This window comes from Brassica napus, chromosome C6 (genome assembly GCF_020379485.1).
Source record: "Brassica napus cultivar Da-Ae chromosome C6, Da-Ae, whole genome shotgun sequence".
Taxonomy (NCBI): Eukaryota; Viridiplantae; Streptophyta; class Magnoliopsida; order Brassicales; family Brassicaceae; genus Brassica; species Brassica napus.
Window position 1 is genome coordinate 44,503,553 of NC_063449.1, and position 13,191 is coordinate 44,516,743.

At 32.5% G+C, this 13,191-nt stretch overlaps 2 protein-coding genes, 1 long non-coding RNA gene and 1 other non-coding gene across 4 annotated transcripts; 1 reads left to right on the forward strand and 3 right to left on the reverse strand.

The window, feature by feature from the left end:
* Positions 1-703: 703 nt before the first annotated feature.
* Positions 704-2,324, reverse strand: LOC111207308. The gene is made up of 3 exons (XR_007325304.1): positions 2,193-2,324; positions 1,832-2,070; positions 704-1,566 (listed from the first exon to the last, which is right to left on the reverse strand). It is a non-coding gene; the product is annotated as an uncharacterized LOC111207308 (long non-coding RNA).
* Positions 2,325-2,593: 269 nt separating this feature from the next.
* LOC106413260 lies at positions 2,594-3,900 on the reverse strand. The gene is made up of 4 exons (XM_022704472.2): positions 3,682-3,900; positions 3,358-3,475; positions 2,990-3,140; positions 2,594-2,909 (listed from the first exon to the last, which is right to left on the reverse strand). Exons 1-4 carry the CDS (start codon positions 3,898-3,900, stop codon positions 2,696-2,698), a joined length of 702 nt encoding a protein of 233 aa, XP_022560193.1. The 3' UTR covers positions 2,594-2,695.
* A 5,180-nt stretch (positions 3,901-9,080) lies between these two features.
* Positions 9,081-9,188, forward strand: LOC125589517. Its single transcript, XR_007325699.1, has one exon. It is a non-coding gene; the product is annotated as a U6 spliceosomal RNA (small nuclear RNA).
* Positions 9,189-11,077: 1,889 nt separating this feature from the next.
* Positions 11,078-13,084, reverse strand: LOC111206783 (kunitz trypsin inhibitor 4-like). Its single transcript, XM_048761397.1, has one exon. The coding sequence runs from the start codon at positions 11,806-11,808 to the stop codon at positions 11,191-11,193; it is 618 nt and encodes a 205-aa protein (XP_048617354.1). The 5' UTR covers positions 11,809-13,084; the 3' UTR covers positions 11,078-11,190.
* Between the last annotated feature and the right edge of the window lie 107 nt (positions 13,085-13,191).

The window sequence follows — 13,191 nt, forward strand, 5'->3', positions numbered from 1 at the left end:
GTTATTTCAATTCTTGGGTTTTAAAGGTTTAGATCCGTTCGGATATTTAGAAAATTTGGTTTGGTTTTAGTTCAATTATTTTGGTTTTTGGTTCGATTGGATAACACAGTTGAGAACCATCTAACCTCAAAAGTAATTTCGCATCTCATTCGGTTTCAGTTCAGTTATGTTTTTTGTTTTTTGTTTAATTCAGTTAAAAAGGTTAAAAAGGATTAATAAATAAAAAAAATCATAACAAACATGATGTTATGTATTCAATATGTTTTCCTAACTATAACTATAGATATAAGTTAAATTTAAGAATATGTCAGAGACATTTATGAAGATCTTTCTAAATATACATAAGAATTACATCTAAGGAGTCTAGTTACACGTTTATGTGGACATTCCTGATTTGGTTTTACAAATTCAGGAAAACATTATACACATTCATAAAGTCTTCATATTTATTAATTAAATCTTTTTTAATATTTATTTATTTTGTAAATTTTAAAATAATTACGAAAAGATATAAATAAGAATATAATTGTCATTTACCCCTTTAATAAAACCTAATTTTGTTATTCTGAGATTTGTAAACTATTTAGAGAACAAAAACTAAAAGTTGTTACCTAGTAAAAATGTTTAATAATTATTTAATAAAATAAAAAGTATTTAATTATTTAGATATATATTAAGTTCTAATATTTTAAAAGACTGTATATTTTTATGTTTTAATTTATACACTATGATTTTATTAGATTGCAGTCTTAAAAAAATGTATGAATAGCTTTTTAGTTATTTTATTTTAGAAATATTTTTAATTATTTAGTATTAGATGACTAATTAAGTTGTTATCTGATATATTAGAGTGCATAACTAATATAAAAGTTTTAATTTGGTAATATCACACGGTAGATCAAAGTTAAGTCTAAATTATGCTTCTATTTAAATAATATTGGTAATATCACACGGTAGAACACGTCAGAACACGTCGAGAAGATGAGTTAAAGCATGATTATCCCTAGAACCCATTAGGGTCTCTTAATCAATTGTTTAGTAATAAATATATGTTAAGAACTTTAGGTAAGAGACACCTAAATTTTTGTCCTCCATTGCAAGTTTTTTAAGTAAAGGTTCTTCAAAAAAAAAATTGTAAATTATTTCATCATGTTCATAGGTAATGTCATTAAAATTTTATCTGAATTTGATATTTACCTCAAGGAAGAAAAGTAATAATCGAAGTTACTTCACATGCTTTTGTTCTTCTCAAACGTTACCGTTGCCGGTAGCTTATTGATATGCAACTGAAACACTTGGCAGGAAGTTGAGTATCTTCTCGGTGAACACAGTCTTGCTAGTCATGAGCAGAGCAAGGATCACAAGATGTAGATAACAGTGAGACACATAAACAAAAAAAACAGATTGGGTGAAAAGGGGGTCGAACGGGAAGACCCATTAACGAAATTCAGGAGCCCTTTTCACCTCAGGCTCTGCTTCTGGATGAACTTGTGTCTCATGCTCTTCCTCCAAATCATCCTCATCATCATCACCTTCATCAAGAACATCTTCTTTACTCTCACTTTCCTGCAAAACAGACGTATCTCCATCTGTCAATTTCAAAGGGAAATCAAAAGCAAAACAAAAAGCTAGAACCTTTGAATGCTGGAGTGATCAATGAGGGTAGTTTCAAGTAGTATCACTTGAAACATGTTAAATCTAAAGAGGTTGAACACAAGCTAGATTCTAGAACCATTGATTGAACACAAGCTAGAACCACCGAATGCCCAAATATTCAAGTATTATAACTCAAAGCATGTGAAATCTAAAGAGGTTAAAGGAGTATTATTACATGTACTTGATCGGTGGTGCTTGTGAGATTTCTTTTCCTTCTTTTTCTCACTTCTCCTGCTTCTCTTTTCATCATCTTTCTCTGTTCCTGGATGCCTCTTAACTCTCTCTTCACCTGCCCATTCACAAAAGACACAAACATTAAAATTCAGTCTAACGGATCATGTCATCCATAGCCACAATACGTCAAAGTTTCGAGCTTTCACTCGAACAAATTCAAAATTGAGAATATTCCACATCCTGCAACAACCATAAATTTTTTTTCAAAATCATCATCTCTCCTAGCTTATAAGAATCTGGGTGAAGGATTCAAACACATAATTGAAAGATTCAAATACAAAAACAAAACAACAAAGTTTTACCTTTCGATTCCAGTCGGCTGCATGCTATTTTCTTCATCAGGAGCGACACAGAGTGGGAGAGATAGAGAAAGAAAGATTCTTCACCGGGTTTTTTCGTCATGGGAACGACACAATTTCAACACTAAGAGACGGTTCTTCTGACTACTATCTATTTAGGAGACGTTCCTTCTATTAATTACAATTTTTCTTTTTTTTTTAAAGCCTAATTATGTTAAGATACCTATCTAAGAGCATCATTATCCATGATATCTATTAAGGGTCTCTTAACCATTTTTATTAGTATTTAAGGAGTTTATTAGGCTAAGAGACTTTGTTAAGAAATTTCTACTTTTATATCTTCCATTGCAAGTCTTTAATTTTAGAGTTCTTTAAAAAAATTGTGCATTTCTCTTAACATCAATAACTTTGTAGATGATCTTCTTGTGTTACAAGTTACGTTACAGAAACTGGATTTGGATGGAGAAACAATGTAGTAAAAAAGGAGAAGAAGGTTCTGAAGCATACTAATCGAAATGTTGTCTTAGTTGCATCTCGGTTTCACTTTTCCAAGAAGCGTGAGAGGATTGTCCTCTCATTCTTTTGCTCTTCTCTTTATCTTTGATCGCAGAGCCTCTCTTCTTGGCGTCCGAGTCCGGTAACGGCTGGTCACCACAAACCGGGCATACCATCCCTCTCGCGCTTGTATATGTTTTCGGCACTCCACATTGCAGACACATCCTAAAATCATGAAAAGAAAACACTAATGAAGCTCGGATGTGATAATAGGAAAGAATATGATGAAGAGACTTAATTTATACCTTAAGAGATCTGCAGCTTCTTCTGCATTAGGATTGGTTGCAGTAGATATCCGCTTCTCACCATTCTCTGAAGATGGTGGTGGTGCATCGATATCGTTTCTTACTCTCTCATGGATCCCTACTAGTTGAGGTTTTGCTTCCACGACAACACCTATAAAACCAGCTGAAACAGTCAATACTTAACCGAGAAAACGAAACTAGATAGAGACAACAAACTCAGTTCCTGGTTTGCTATTTCACAATATGTATGCTTTATGGTGTACCCAAACAAGCTTCTAAATCAACCTTTCACATCTATTTTCATGTTATCCCTCTATGATCCAGTGAACCTACTAAACATGGGGATGTGAATTGCACTGGTGGGGTACCTTTAGGTTTAGCTTTCTTCTTTTTGCGGGTAAGACGCTTAGCGTGCTCAGCATCTCTAGCTGTAGCTTCTTCATCAGCTTCTATACGGTTGTTTAGAAACTCAGGTGGCCATGATATCTACACATAGAAGCAACACTATAAGCTTTCTCTAGTAACACAACCAGTTCACACACTTGAAACATCAACAAGATTTCTTTATCACATAAAAAAAAACCTAAATCTCAATTACACAAAGCTACAAATCAAATTAACTTTTCTTTCCAATCAATGATAAGAAATCATTTCAGCTTCACCGCGATCTACAAAAAGAGAATGATGATGACCTGAGAGAAAACATCGTTAGCTGAAGGAAGGCCCGAGTGTTTAGATCCGGAGTGAGATGCAGAGAAATCAAACACAGACGAAAAAGATCCGTATCTTTCAACTCTGTGATTCTCATCATCGTCTTCGGAGTTCTCGTAATCTCTCTCCTCTGCATCTTCTTCGTCGAGGGGACCGATAGAGACGACGATTCCACCGAGATAGACGACGGCTGGTTCCATCGACGAGAGATTCCGTCAACGAGAGATCAGATTCAAGGAGAGATGGCCAGAGACAGTCGGTTTCGTCGAGGAGTCAAGAGAGAAGGAGAGAAGAGCATCCGTCGAGAAAGAGAAGAGAAAGGTGAATGTGCGACGCGTGTCCCAAAAACCCGTCTCTTGTGCACTCTAATTAATATACGTCTCTTGTTTAATTAAGCAATTTTCTTTTTTTTTAAAGCTAAAAACACTAAATACCGGTCATAAGAGACCGCGATGAGGCTGCTCTAAGAGCTCTGGTTAATCCTGCTCTTATAAACTCCACTTTCCAAACACGATTCTATAATTGTTTATTTGTCTTTTTCTGTAGCGGGTTAACTTTTCAAATAAAATGGGTATGTGCTTCACGAGTTGTATTAGTATTAAGGGAAATTAGTAAATAATAACGTAGCTATCTAGAAGACTAGGCCTGTTGATATCTATCGAATCGTGATACATATACCGATTGATAGTCAACTATGCGACCTTCGTACCGGATTTGTTGCAAGGAGATCCAACCATCCCGAAACTTTTTACTTCTTATCCGATGTTTGCTCACACATGTGCTGGTTGAATGAGTGTGATGACTGTACGCTTAGGTCTCCTTCGGTTACAAATTGTTGGGCTCAACACGGTAATGTTGAGTTCCAAGGTTTGGATCCAATTAAACCATCAGTGCTGTCATCAAACTTCATCCTAAGCGCCTCTTTGGAAGTGAAGTTAGAGCTTGAGATTCACCTAGTCTCTTCGGTAAGCTTTGTCGGGTTTAAAGTTGATTGTGCTTGTTTCAGCGCCAAATCAAGCCAGATAGGACTCCGTACTCTCAATGTTGTCTACGGTTCTGGAGCTTCTCACCTAAAGTTCTTGCCAGTCAACATTCCGACCGCTTCTTATAGGTGTATCAACGTCGTTTTCGACTATCAATTGTTCTTTCGAACAATCGCCATGGGATCAAAAATGGAGATTCTCTTTGGGTTTCTTCATTTCGCTGAGCGTGACTCGCTCCTATATGGTCCTATCTCTAGTTGTTTTGTAAGGTTTTCTAGTTTCATTCTACCGTCGAGCTTGGCTTCGGGACTTTCTAATTCAGTTGTAAATGTTGCTCTTTGAGCCTTTTATAATATAAGTTTGTGCGCAAGAAAAAAAATACCGATTGATAGTCAATGCTTTGATCGTGGTATGCACATGGCATGTTTAGTTGTATGCAATTACTATTCTATGCACGATTATGCAATGTAAGTTAGCTCTTTGTTAAACATAAAGCTTTATTAAACTTATTGAAATGTTTTTGGATCTCGCAATATGGCTTAAATTATATTTTGGAGATGTGCGCAGATAAAGGATAATACTATTGTATATAATTTATTATCTGCTCACTTCTCGTGTGAATTTTTAAAAATGAGAAATCCATTATGACTTCTTTGGATAGTTGGTCGCTTCTTTGTTCGTCTATATATATGTATTACTCGCCAGTAATACAGAGGATTATCATTGTGTAACTCGTGTTGCCTTTTATTTCTCTCTGTTTATACTGAATTATTTTTGTTTGAACTACTATATATTGAAATTTGTAGAATTTGCACCAAAAACAAATTTGTACAACGGCCAGTAGAGTTTATTTTTTAAACATTTTGGTATAGTTCAATTTTCAAAATATTCAGCAATTTTGACTCGATCATGTATGAAAATAAACCAATCTTCTGTAGAAGATTTGTGGTGCAATGGTTTGTGATATAACATGATTTTAATAATATTTAGCATCTCATTTAGTTTTTTTAATCATTTTAGATTGCATTTAGTGGTCTACATTGCATATATATGTTCATTTGTGTGCATTAGGGATTAGATTGCACAAATGGAAGTTTGGAGCCAAAATGTGAGGTTATTCTTGTGTATTCAAGACTTTGTGGCCGATTTGGAAACCATCAAAAGTCCAGGGACCAATAATGTGAATTCAGTTATTTTGGCGGGACCCATCTCTATGCTTTTGTTTTAATATATTATATATTCGTAAATACTTACAATAAATATCAATTAGTACAACGGTTTACTCATCTTTAAAAAGGCTAACAACCCGAGTTTGAATAGAAACCATGAGATTTTTTGCATGTTTTTATGATTAAGTTTAATTAAAAGCAATTATGACTTTTACAAGTCGTCTTCCTCTTTAGACTTTTAGGTTTTCTGCAATATTGACTCCGTCTATATTATAATGATTTAATTTTTGCTCTTTCCTTATAGTGTTTCACCTCACCATTTCATTTATTTTGGTGGGATCCATCGTCATGCTTTTGTTTTAATATATTATCTATTCGTAAATACTTACAATAAATATCACTTAGTGCAGCAGTTTACACATTTTTAAAAAGGCTATCAACTCGAGTTCGAATAGAAATCATGAGATTTTTTGCATGTTTTATGATTAAGTTTAATTAAAGGCAATTATGACTTTTACAAGTCGTCTTCCTCTTTGGACTTTTAGGTTTTCTGCAATATTGTCTCCGTCTATATTATAATGATTGAGTTTTTGCTATCTCCTTAAAGTGTCCACCTCAGCATTTCATTTATTTTGGTGGGACCCATCTTCATGCTTTTGTTTTAATTTATAATCTATTCGTAAAGACTTACAATAAATATCACTTAGTACAGCGGTTTACACATCTTTAAAAAGGCTAACAACCCGAGTTCGAATAGCAACCGCGGGATTTTTGCATGTTTTTATGATTAAATTTAATTAATGGCAATTATGACTTTTACAAGTCGTCTTCCTCTTTAGGCTTTTAGGTTTTCTGCAATATTGACTCCGACGACTCATATATTTTCACGAGTTATACATCAATTTCTTCATTTTTTGCCATTTTCATGAAAACATCATGAATCTCTTTATATATACTACTCGATTATAGGATGAAAGGAGTAAAAATTATTTTTTTTGTAAGAATCCCGATTTTCGGACCGAACCAGTCTAAATCGTCACCGTTGGTATCCGAGTTACGTTTTTCCTGCGATTTTACGGCCCTTGGCGGTGAGTTTTCGAACGGGGCTGTGTAATGAATTAATGGTTGTTGGGTCATTTTAATTAACTCACGGCCTATCGCACCCAATTTCTACATAAGTCTTAAAAGGTAAAGCTGATGCGTCAGAGAGACCCAAAGAAGCCTTCTAATCGTTTATTTTTTTCACCGTCTCTAAGCTAGGGCCTAGGGTTCTCCACTTCGCCACTTAACTCTCACCTCCGATGATAAACCATTACACTCTAAACCACTATATTAAATGTCGCGTATCATTGAAACTCTCTAAATTGATAGAATTTCATAGTCCTACTGAAAACTTGATTAATATAATTTTTCTTTGTTGTTTGTTCTACTTTCCGAAGTTACTAAGATATGTACGCCATGGAGGGATTCACTAATTTCCCAGACTTGAAATCCGAATTAGAATACATTGGTAGTTTCAAGGAGGAGGTGAACAAAATCTTTTACACAGCCGACAACTACATGAACAACCAATGAAAAAGAACACAGCTTCTTGGACGGACTAAGAAAGTTCGCATAGACCTGGGAGGAGCTCATGGAGATTCATTTTTTTATTTCTGTTAAAAGATCTCGCCTTGACCATATTTATAGGGTTATGTATATTCTCTTGCTCTATGTCTAATAAAAGGTTTCACTATTGTTTGGGGTTTTGAAACTGTGGTAGATAATTATTTTCTTATACTTGCACAACTTGCGAATTTACTGGATAGCTAATGGGGATGGCAATAAGTCAGCGTATTAGATGTTGAATCTCAGCGGATATGTGGGTCTCTGTCCGACATATTCATGGGAAAAATGTTGCTAGATGTCGAATTCATAAAGATAAATCGGAAACTCTTTTAGACATCCACACATAAGATATGAAATATCAACATATAAGAAATCACAGGTTATTTTCATATCAACCTAATCAATATATTATAATATAGATTATATACAACACGGAAAACAAAAGTTAAAAGAAAAACAAAATCCCATACATAAGACTACACAATGCATCAATAACGTACCCGGCCCGCGCTTGCGCGGAGACTATGCCCCTAGTTGTTTAAGTGAGACAGTTTTAAAAGCGTTAACATCTTACTGAATACATAATTTTAATTAGCTATTGGGCATTCGGTTTTCAGTTCGATTCCGGTTCAGTTATTTCGATTCTTGGGTTCTTTAATTTTAGAGGTTTAGGATCCGTTCGGATATATAGAATATTCGGTTTGGTTTTGGTTCGGTTATTTTAGTTTCCGGTTCGATTGGATAATACAGTTAGGTTAACATACAAATTAATTTCATATTCCATTCGGTTCCATGATTTTTGGTTAGTTCGGGTTAAATAATTAAAAAAATTAATAAAAAAATTCACAAAGATGATGTTTTATATTTAATATGTTTTCCTAACTATAGATATAAGTTAAATTCAAGAATATGCCATACACATTTATGAAGATCTTTCTAAATATACATAAAAATTACATTTAAGGAGTCTAGTACAAAAGCATTTGGTGTTCAAAAAATGAGTCTTATTACACGTTTATGTGGGCATTCCTAATTTCCTTTGTACAAATTCAAGAAAACATTATACACATTCATAAAAGTCTTCATATTTATCAATATTTTTTTAAAAAAATCATTTTTATTATTCAGTTTTTAATATTTATTGATTTTATAAATAAGAATATAATTGTCATTTACCCCTTTAATAAAACTAATTTTGTTATTCTGAGCTTTGGAAACTATTTAAAGAACACAAACTAAAAAAAATGTTACTTAGTAAAATTGTTTAATAATTATCTAATAAAATTACAAAAATATTTAATTATTTAGATATTTAAATTCTAATATTTTAAAACACTCTATATTTCTAGTTTTATAAATGATACCCTATGATTTTTGTAATCTTAAAAAGATTGTATGATTAGCTTTTTAGTTATTTTATTTAGAAATATTTTTAATTATTTAGTTGTATTAGATGACTAATTAAGTTGTTATCTGATATATTATAGAGTGCATAGTTAATATAAAATTTTAATTTGGTATTATCACGCGGTAGATCAAAGTTAAGTCTAAGTTATGCTTCTATTTTAATAATGTTGTTTTCAGATACATTTTGCAAAAATGATATTTAGTTATTGTCCCTTCGGAGACATCAGACATCTAATAAAATTGGAATGATATAGAGAATATTAGCATGGCCTTTTTGTAAGGATGACTAGACCTGGGCACGGATCGGATATCCGGGTTTTTGAAGGTATTTGTGATTTGCTTCGTATACCACAGATATTTAATTTTTCGATTTGATTTGTTTCGGAAAAATACGGATATTCGGAAAAACGGATATCTGAAAATAAATAGATATTTGCAAATATTTACGAATACTTAATGATATCTCATATATTTTGATTAATGCAAATAATCTTAAAATTTTGATACAAATTTGTTTTGTAAAATATTTTTTGCATGATATATAAGATAAAAAATTAAAAAAAAATAGTGAATCTACATATTTTATAAAAATTTTAAACTTAGTTAACAATTATAATAAGACAAAACTTAAGATAAAATTATAACTGTCATAAATTTATTCATTCTTTTTAATGTAATATTTTTATATAAGTAATAATGTGAATAGAATTTGTCAAATCATATGTTAGAGTAACAAGTATATAATTTTATACATTTAAAACTTTAAATATAATCAAGATATACCTGTATTTATATATTACCAGATCGGATCGGATATCCGCTTTTCAAAATTTTAATATTTGTGATTTGCTTCGATTTTAACGGATATTGATTTTTAGTATTTGTTTTGCTTTGAAAGTTTACGGATATCTAGAATTTTCGAATCGAATCAAAATGAATAACAAATTGAATCAAATTTAACGAATAAAATGTTCAGCTCTAAGGATGACCACGCAAATTGAAAAATGGTCCAAATTTTCCTTGTAAGAAAGTGATCTTTAATTATTTTATTCAAATTCTCTTACATTCAAACACGTTAAAACACGTCCGAGAAGATGATCTAGTATTTTTTTTTTTGTCAACAAGATGATCTAGTATAAACTACACTTTCCAAGCACGATTCGATAATTGTTTATTTATCTTTTTCTATAACGGGTTAACTTTACTAATAAAAAGGGCATGTGATTCACGAGTTCTATTTAGTATTAGTTAATAATAACGTAGCTATCTAGAAGCTATCTAGGACCTGTTGATATCTATCGAATTAAATATACCGATTGATAGTCAATGCTTTGATTCGTGGTCTGCACATGGCATGTTTAGTTTTATACTATTATATGCATATTATGCAACGTAAAACGGTGATTAATCCGAGGTTCTTAGAGTGGAGTTCTTATCGGAAGTTAAGAAACTGTTTTTTAATTTTTAACTAAAAAAACTAAGAACCGGTTCTTAAAATCATTCTTAACTTCCGTTAAAAACCCCATAGAACATGATTAACCCGGAGTTTTTAGGATGGAATTCTTAGCGGAAGTTAAGAAACTGTTTCTTAACTTCCGCTACGAATTTCACTGTAAAAACCCCGAGTTAATCATGGTATAAGCTCTTTGTTAAACATAAAGCTTTTATTAAACTTATTGAAATGTGTTTGGATCTAGCGATATGGCTCAAATTATATTTTGGAGATGTGCGCAGATAAAGGATAATACTAATGTATATGATTTATTATCTGCTCACTTCTAGTGTGATTTTTTTTTTTAAAAAAAAGAGAAATCCATTATGACTTCTATGGATAGTTGGTCGCTTCTTTTGTTCGTCTACAATTAAACACGTACATTCTATCATATGTGCTACTCGCCAGTAATACAGTCATTGTGTTGCCTTTTATTCCTCTCTCTGTATATTCCGAATTATTTTTGTTTGAACTACTATATACTGAAATTTGTAGAATTTGCACCCAAAAAATTGTAGAACTGTTAGTAGAGTTTATTTCTTAAACATTTTGGTATAGTTAAATTTTCAAAATATTCAGCAATTTCACTCGATCATGTATAACCTGTGGAAGTTTTGTGGTGCAATGGTTTGACAATGCATCTTTTATATATATGATCATTCCAAACGATTAATGTTTCTGGTTAATTTCCAAGTTATGTGAATCTTTTGTTTAAAGAGAGAACAGAGAAAAACGAAACAGATGAACAATGTTTTATTCCATATATGATGATTGATGAACAAAACAAAAATGTGAACGCAAATATATCTACTTAATTTTGAAATTACGAATCTACATAGTCTTGGACGAAGTCTCTGTTCCAGTAGCTTTCACGAACATAACCGGGAATGGCGTAGGGCTTAAAGCCACACGCCAAACGCCATATTCGTCAATAAATATCCCGACATCTATGCAATCATTATCGTTAGGACAAAACGCAATTGTGTAGCCGTTATGAAAATATTTAGTTTTCTTGATCTGAAAGAAGCTCTTCAACGATTCTTCTCCAGGTTCTGGCTTAGGACCAGCCACTACAAAGAACTTCTTGATGGCTATGTCGGACTCAGCGACCCACCAATAAGTTGACTGAACACAGATCGTAGCTTTGACATCCATCTCGATGTTGAGGTTAACTGACTCGAGAACGAACCCAAATTTAGACCTACAGTTTGAAAATCTTACGGGAATACCCCTATTGACATCTGAATATTCCTGTCCGAGATAGAGGGGACATTGGTTGCCACCACGGGGGGTGAGAGTTAAACCGCCACCGGAGAAGATGGGGAGAACGTAGTAACTGCCGCCGTCGAGTATGAAATCACCATCAGTGTCGAGAACTGGTCCGCCAGCGTTTGCGGTCGTGGCCAAAACAGCGGCTAACACAAGAAGGACGTAAAATTTAGGGTTCATCCCTTTTGAGTTTATGCGAGTTCATGTGATCCGTATTTATACACGGATGTGTATACATGCACATATAGCTACGTATAGATTTTGAATTATAAACTTTATAATCAAGCAAGTACATTGACATTTGAAAAGATGCCTATCTTTTGCTTTCCTTCTACGCTTCTTTAATCTTAATCTATTAAAACAAGAGTACAAAAATAAAAAAACTCAGAATTTTTCTCAATAATTAATAACTTATGCCACTGATCAAAACACATTAGTTTAACACTTTCTCTAACCCATTAATTTCTTATACTTATGCCGTTCCTATCCGTTTGTTACACACAATATTCGACGAATATTATTTTGGGCTTATTACACTTACATTGCCCAATTCATATCAATATTTACATTATTCTAAAAACCAAACCGTGCTAAATATGTTTTTGAACCAAACGATCAATCATAGTTTTATACCGTGAAAAATATGTGTTAAACCAAAACTTAAAAAAATATGTTCTTGAATGAAAAACAATGATAGACGAGAATATTCACATCAAAGCTTTCTTAAGCAAAGTAACCTCATTATTATTATGTACGGATAGCATAGTAAAATTAACATGTTGTATATCTTTGTTTTGTATTCAGACAAACATTGACTATATTAATCTAATCAGTGTTTGGTTTGGCGATGAAAAGAGTTTAACCGATTTATGATTACGTTAGTATTATTAAACATTAGATTAGATTTTATCTGAGTACAAAATCGATACTAATTATACATTATCCCTTCCAAAACTCAAGACCATTCCAAAAACGATTCCTTGAACCACGCATTAACAACTAAGTACCGAAAATCTTAACTAAATATTCGCTTATAAGAAAACTAAACAACATCTAAACTTTCTATCCTATTTCTACGCAGTCTGGTATCAAAAAAAATATATCATTTTCTGTTTTTGCGTGCGTGGATAACAAGTATTCTTTAAAATAAAAAACGTATATTCTGGTTTAACTATGATATAATAAAAAAAGAATATATATTTAAAAATTTTAATACATATATTCGCTTGATTTTGCATTTAAATCACAACTAACAAAATTTTTTGTTATTTTTTTCTATTGAAGTACAACAAAGAAAAACACAATCTCATAGTTTATAAATGAAAGCTAATGGCATTTCACAACACACACCAATGTCAAATCAGAAAGTATAAACAATTAAACTTATCGCATTTTCAAAAGGTATAAACGTATAATTATTAAGAACAAACACCCGTACGGACGCGCGGATCAGAAGCTAGTTTCGCGCAGGTCGGAAGCTAGTTTAGTTTTATTTTTACTTCGTAATATAGAACTAATTTTTTACCTCGTTTTCACTCGTGTGATTACTTTATGAGGAAATTG

Bases quoted from the DNA above. Each gene is read 5' to 3' on its own strand.
- LOC106413260 (XM_022704472.2), bottom strand. From the start codon at position 3,900: ATGGAACCAGCCGTCGTCTATCTCGGTGGAATCGTCGTCTCTATCGGT. The intron at 3,141-3,357 runs GTACCCCACCAG...CTGGTTTTATAG, and splicing joins GAAGAAAGCTAAACCTAAAG to GTGTTGTCGTGGAAGCAAAA. The intron at 2,910-2,989 runs GTATAAATTAAG...TCATGATTTTAG, and splicing joins GAAGCTGCAGATCTCTTAAG to GATGTGTCTGCAATGTGGAG.
- LOC111206783 (XM_048761397.1), bottom strand. From the start codon at position 11,808: ATGAACCCTAAATTTTACGTCCTTCTTGTGTTAGCCGCTGTTTTGGCC.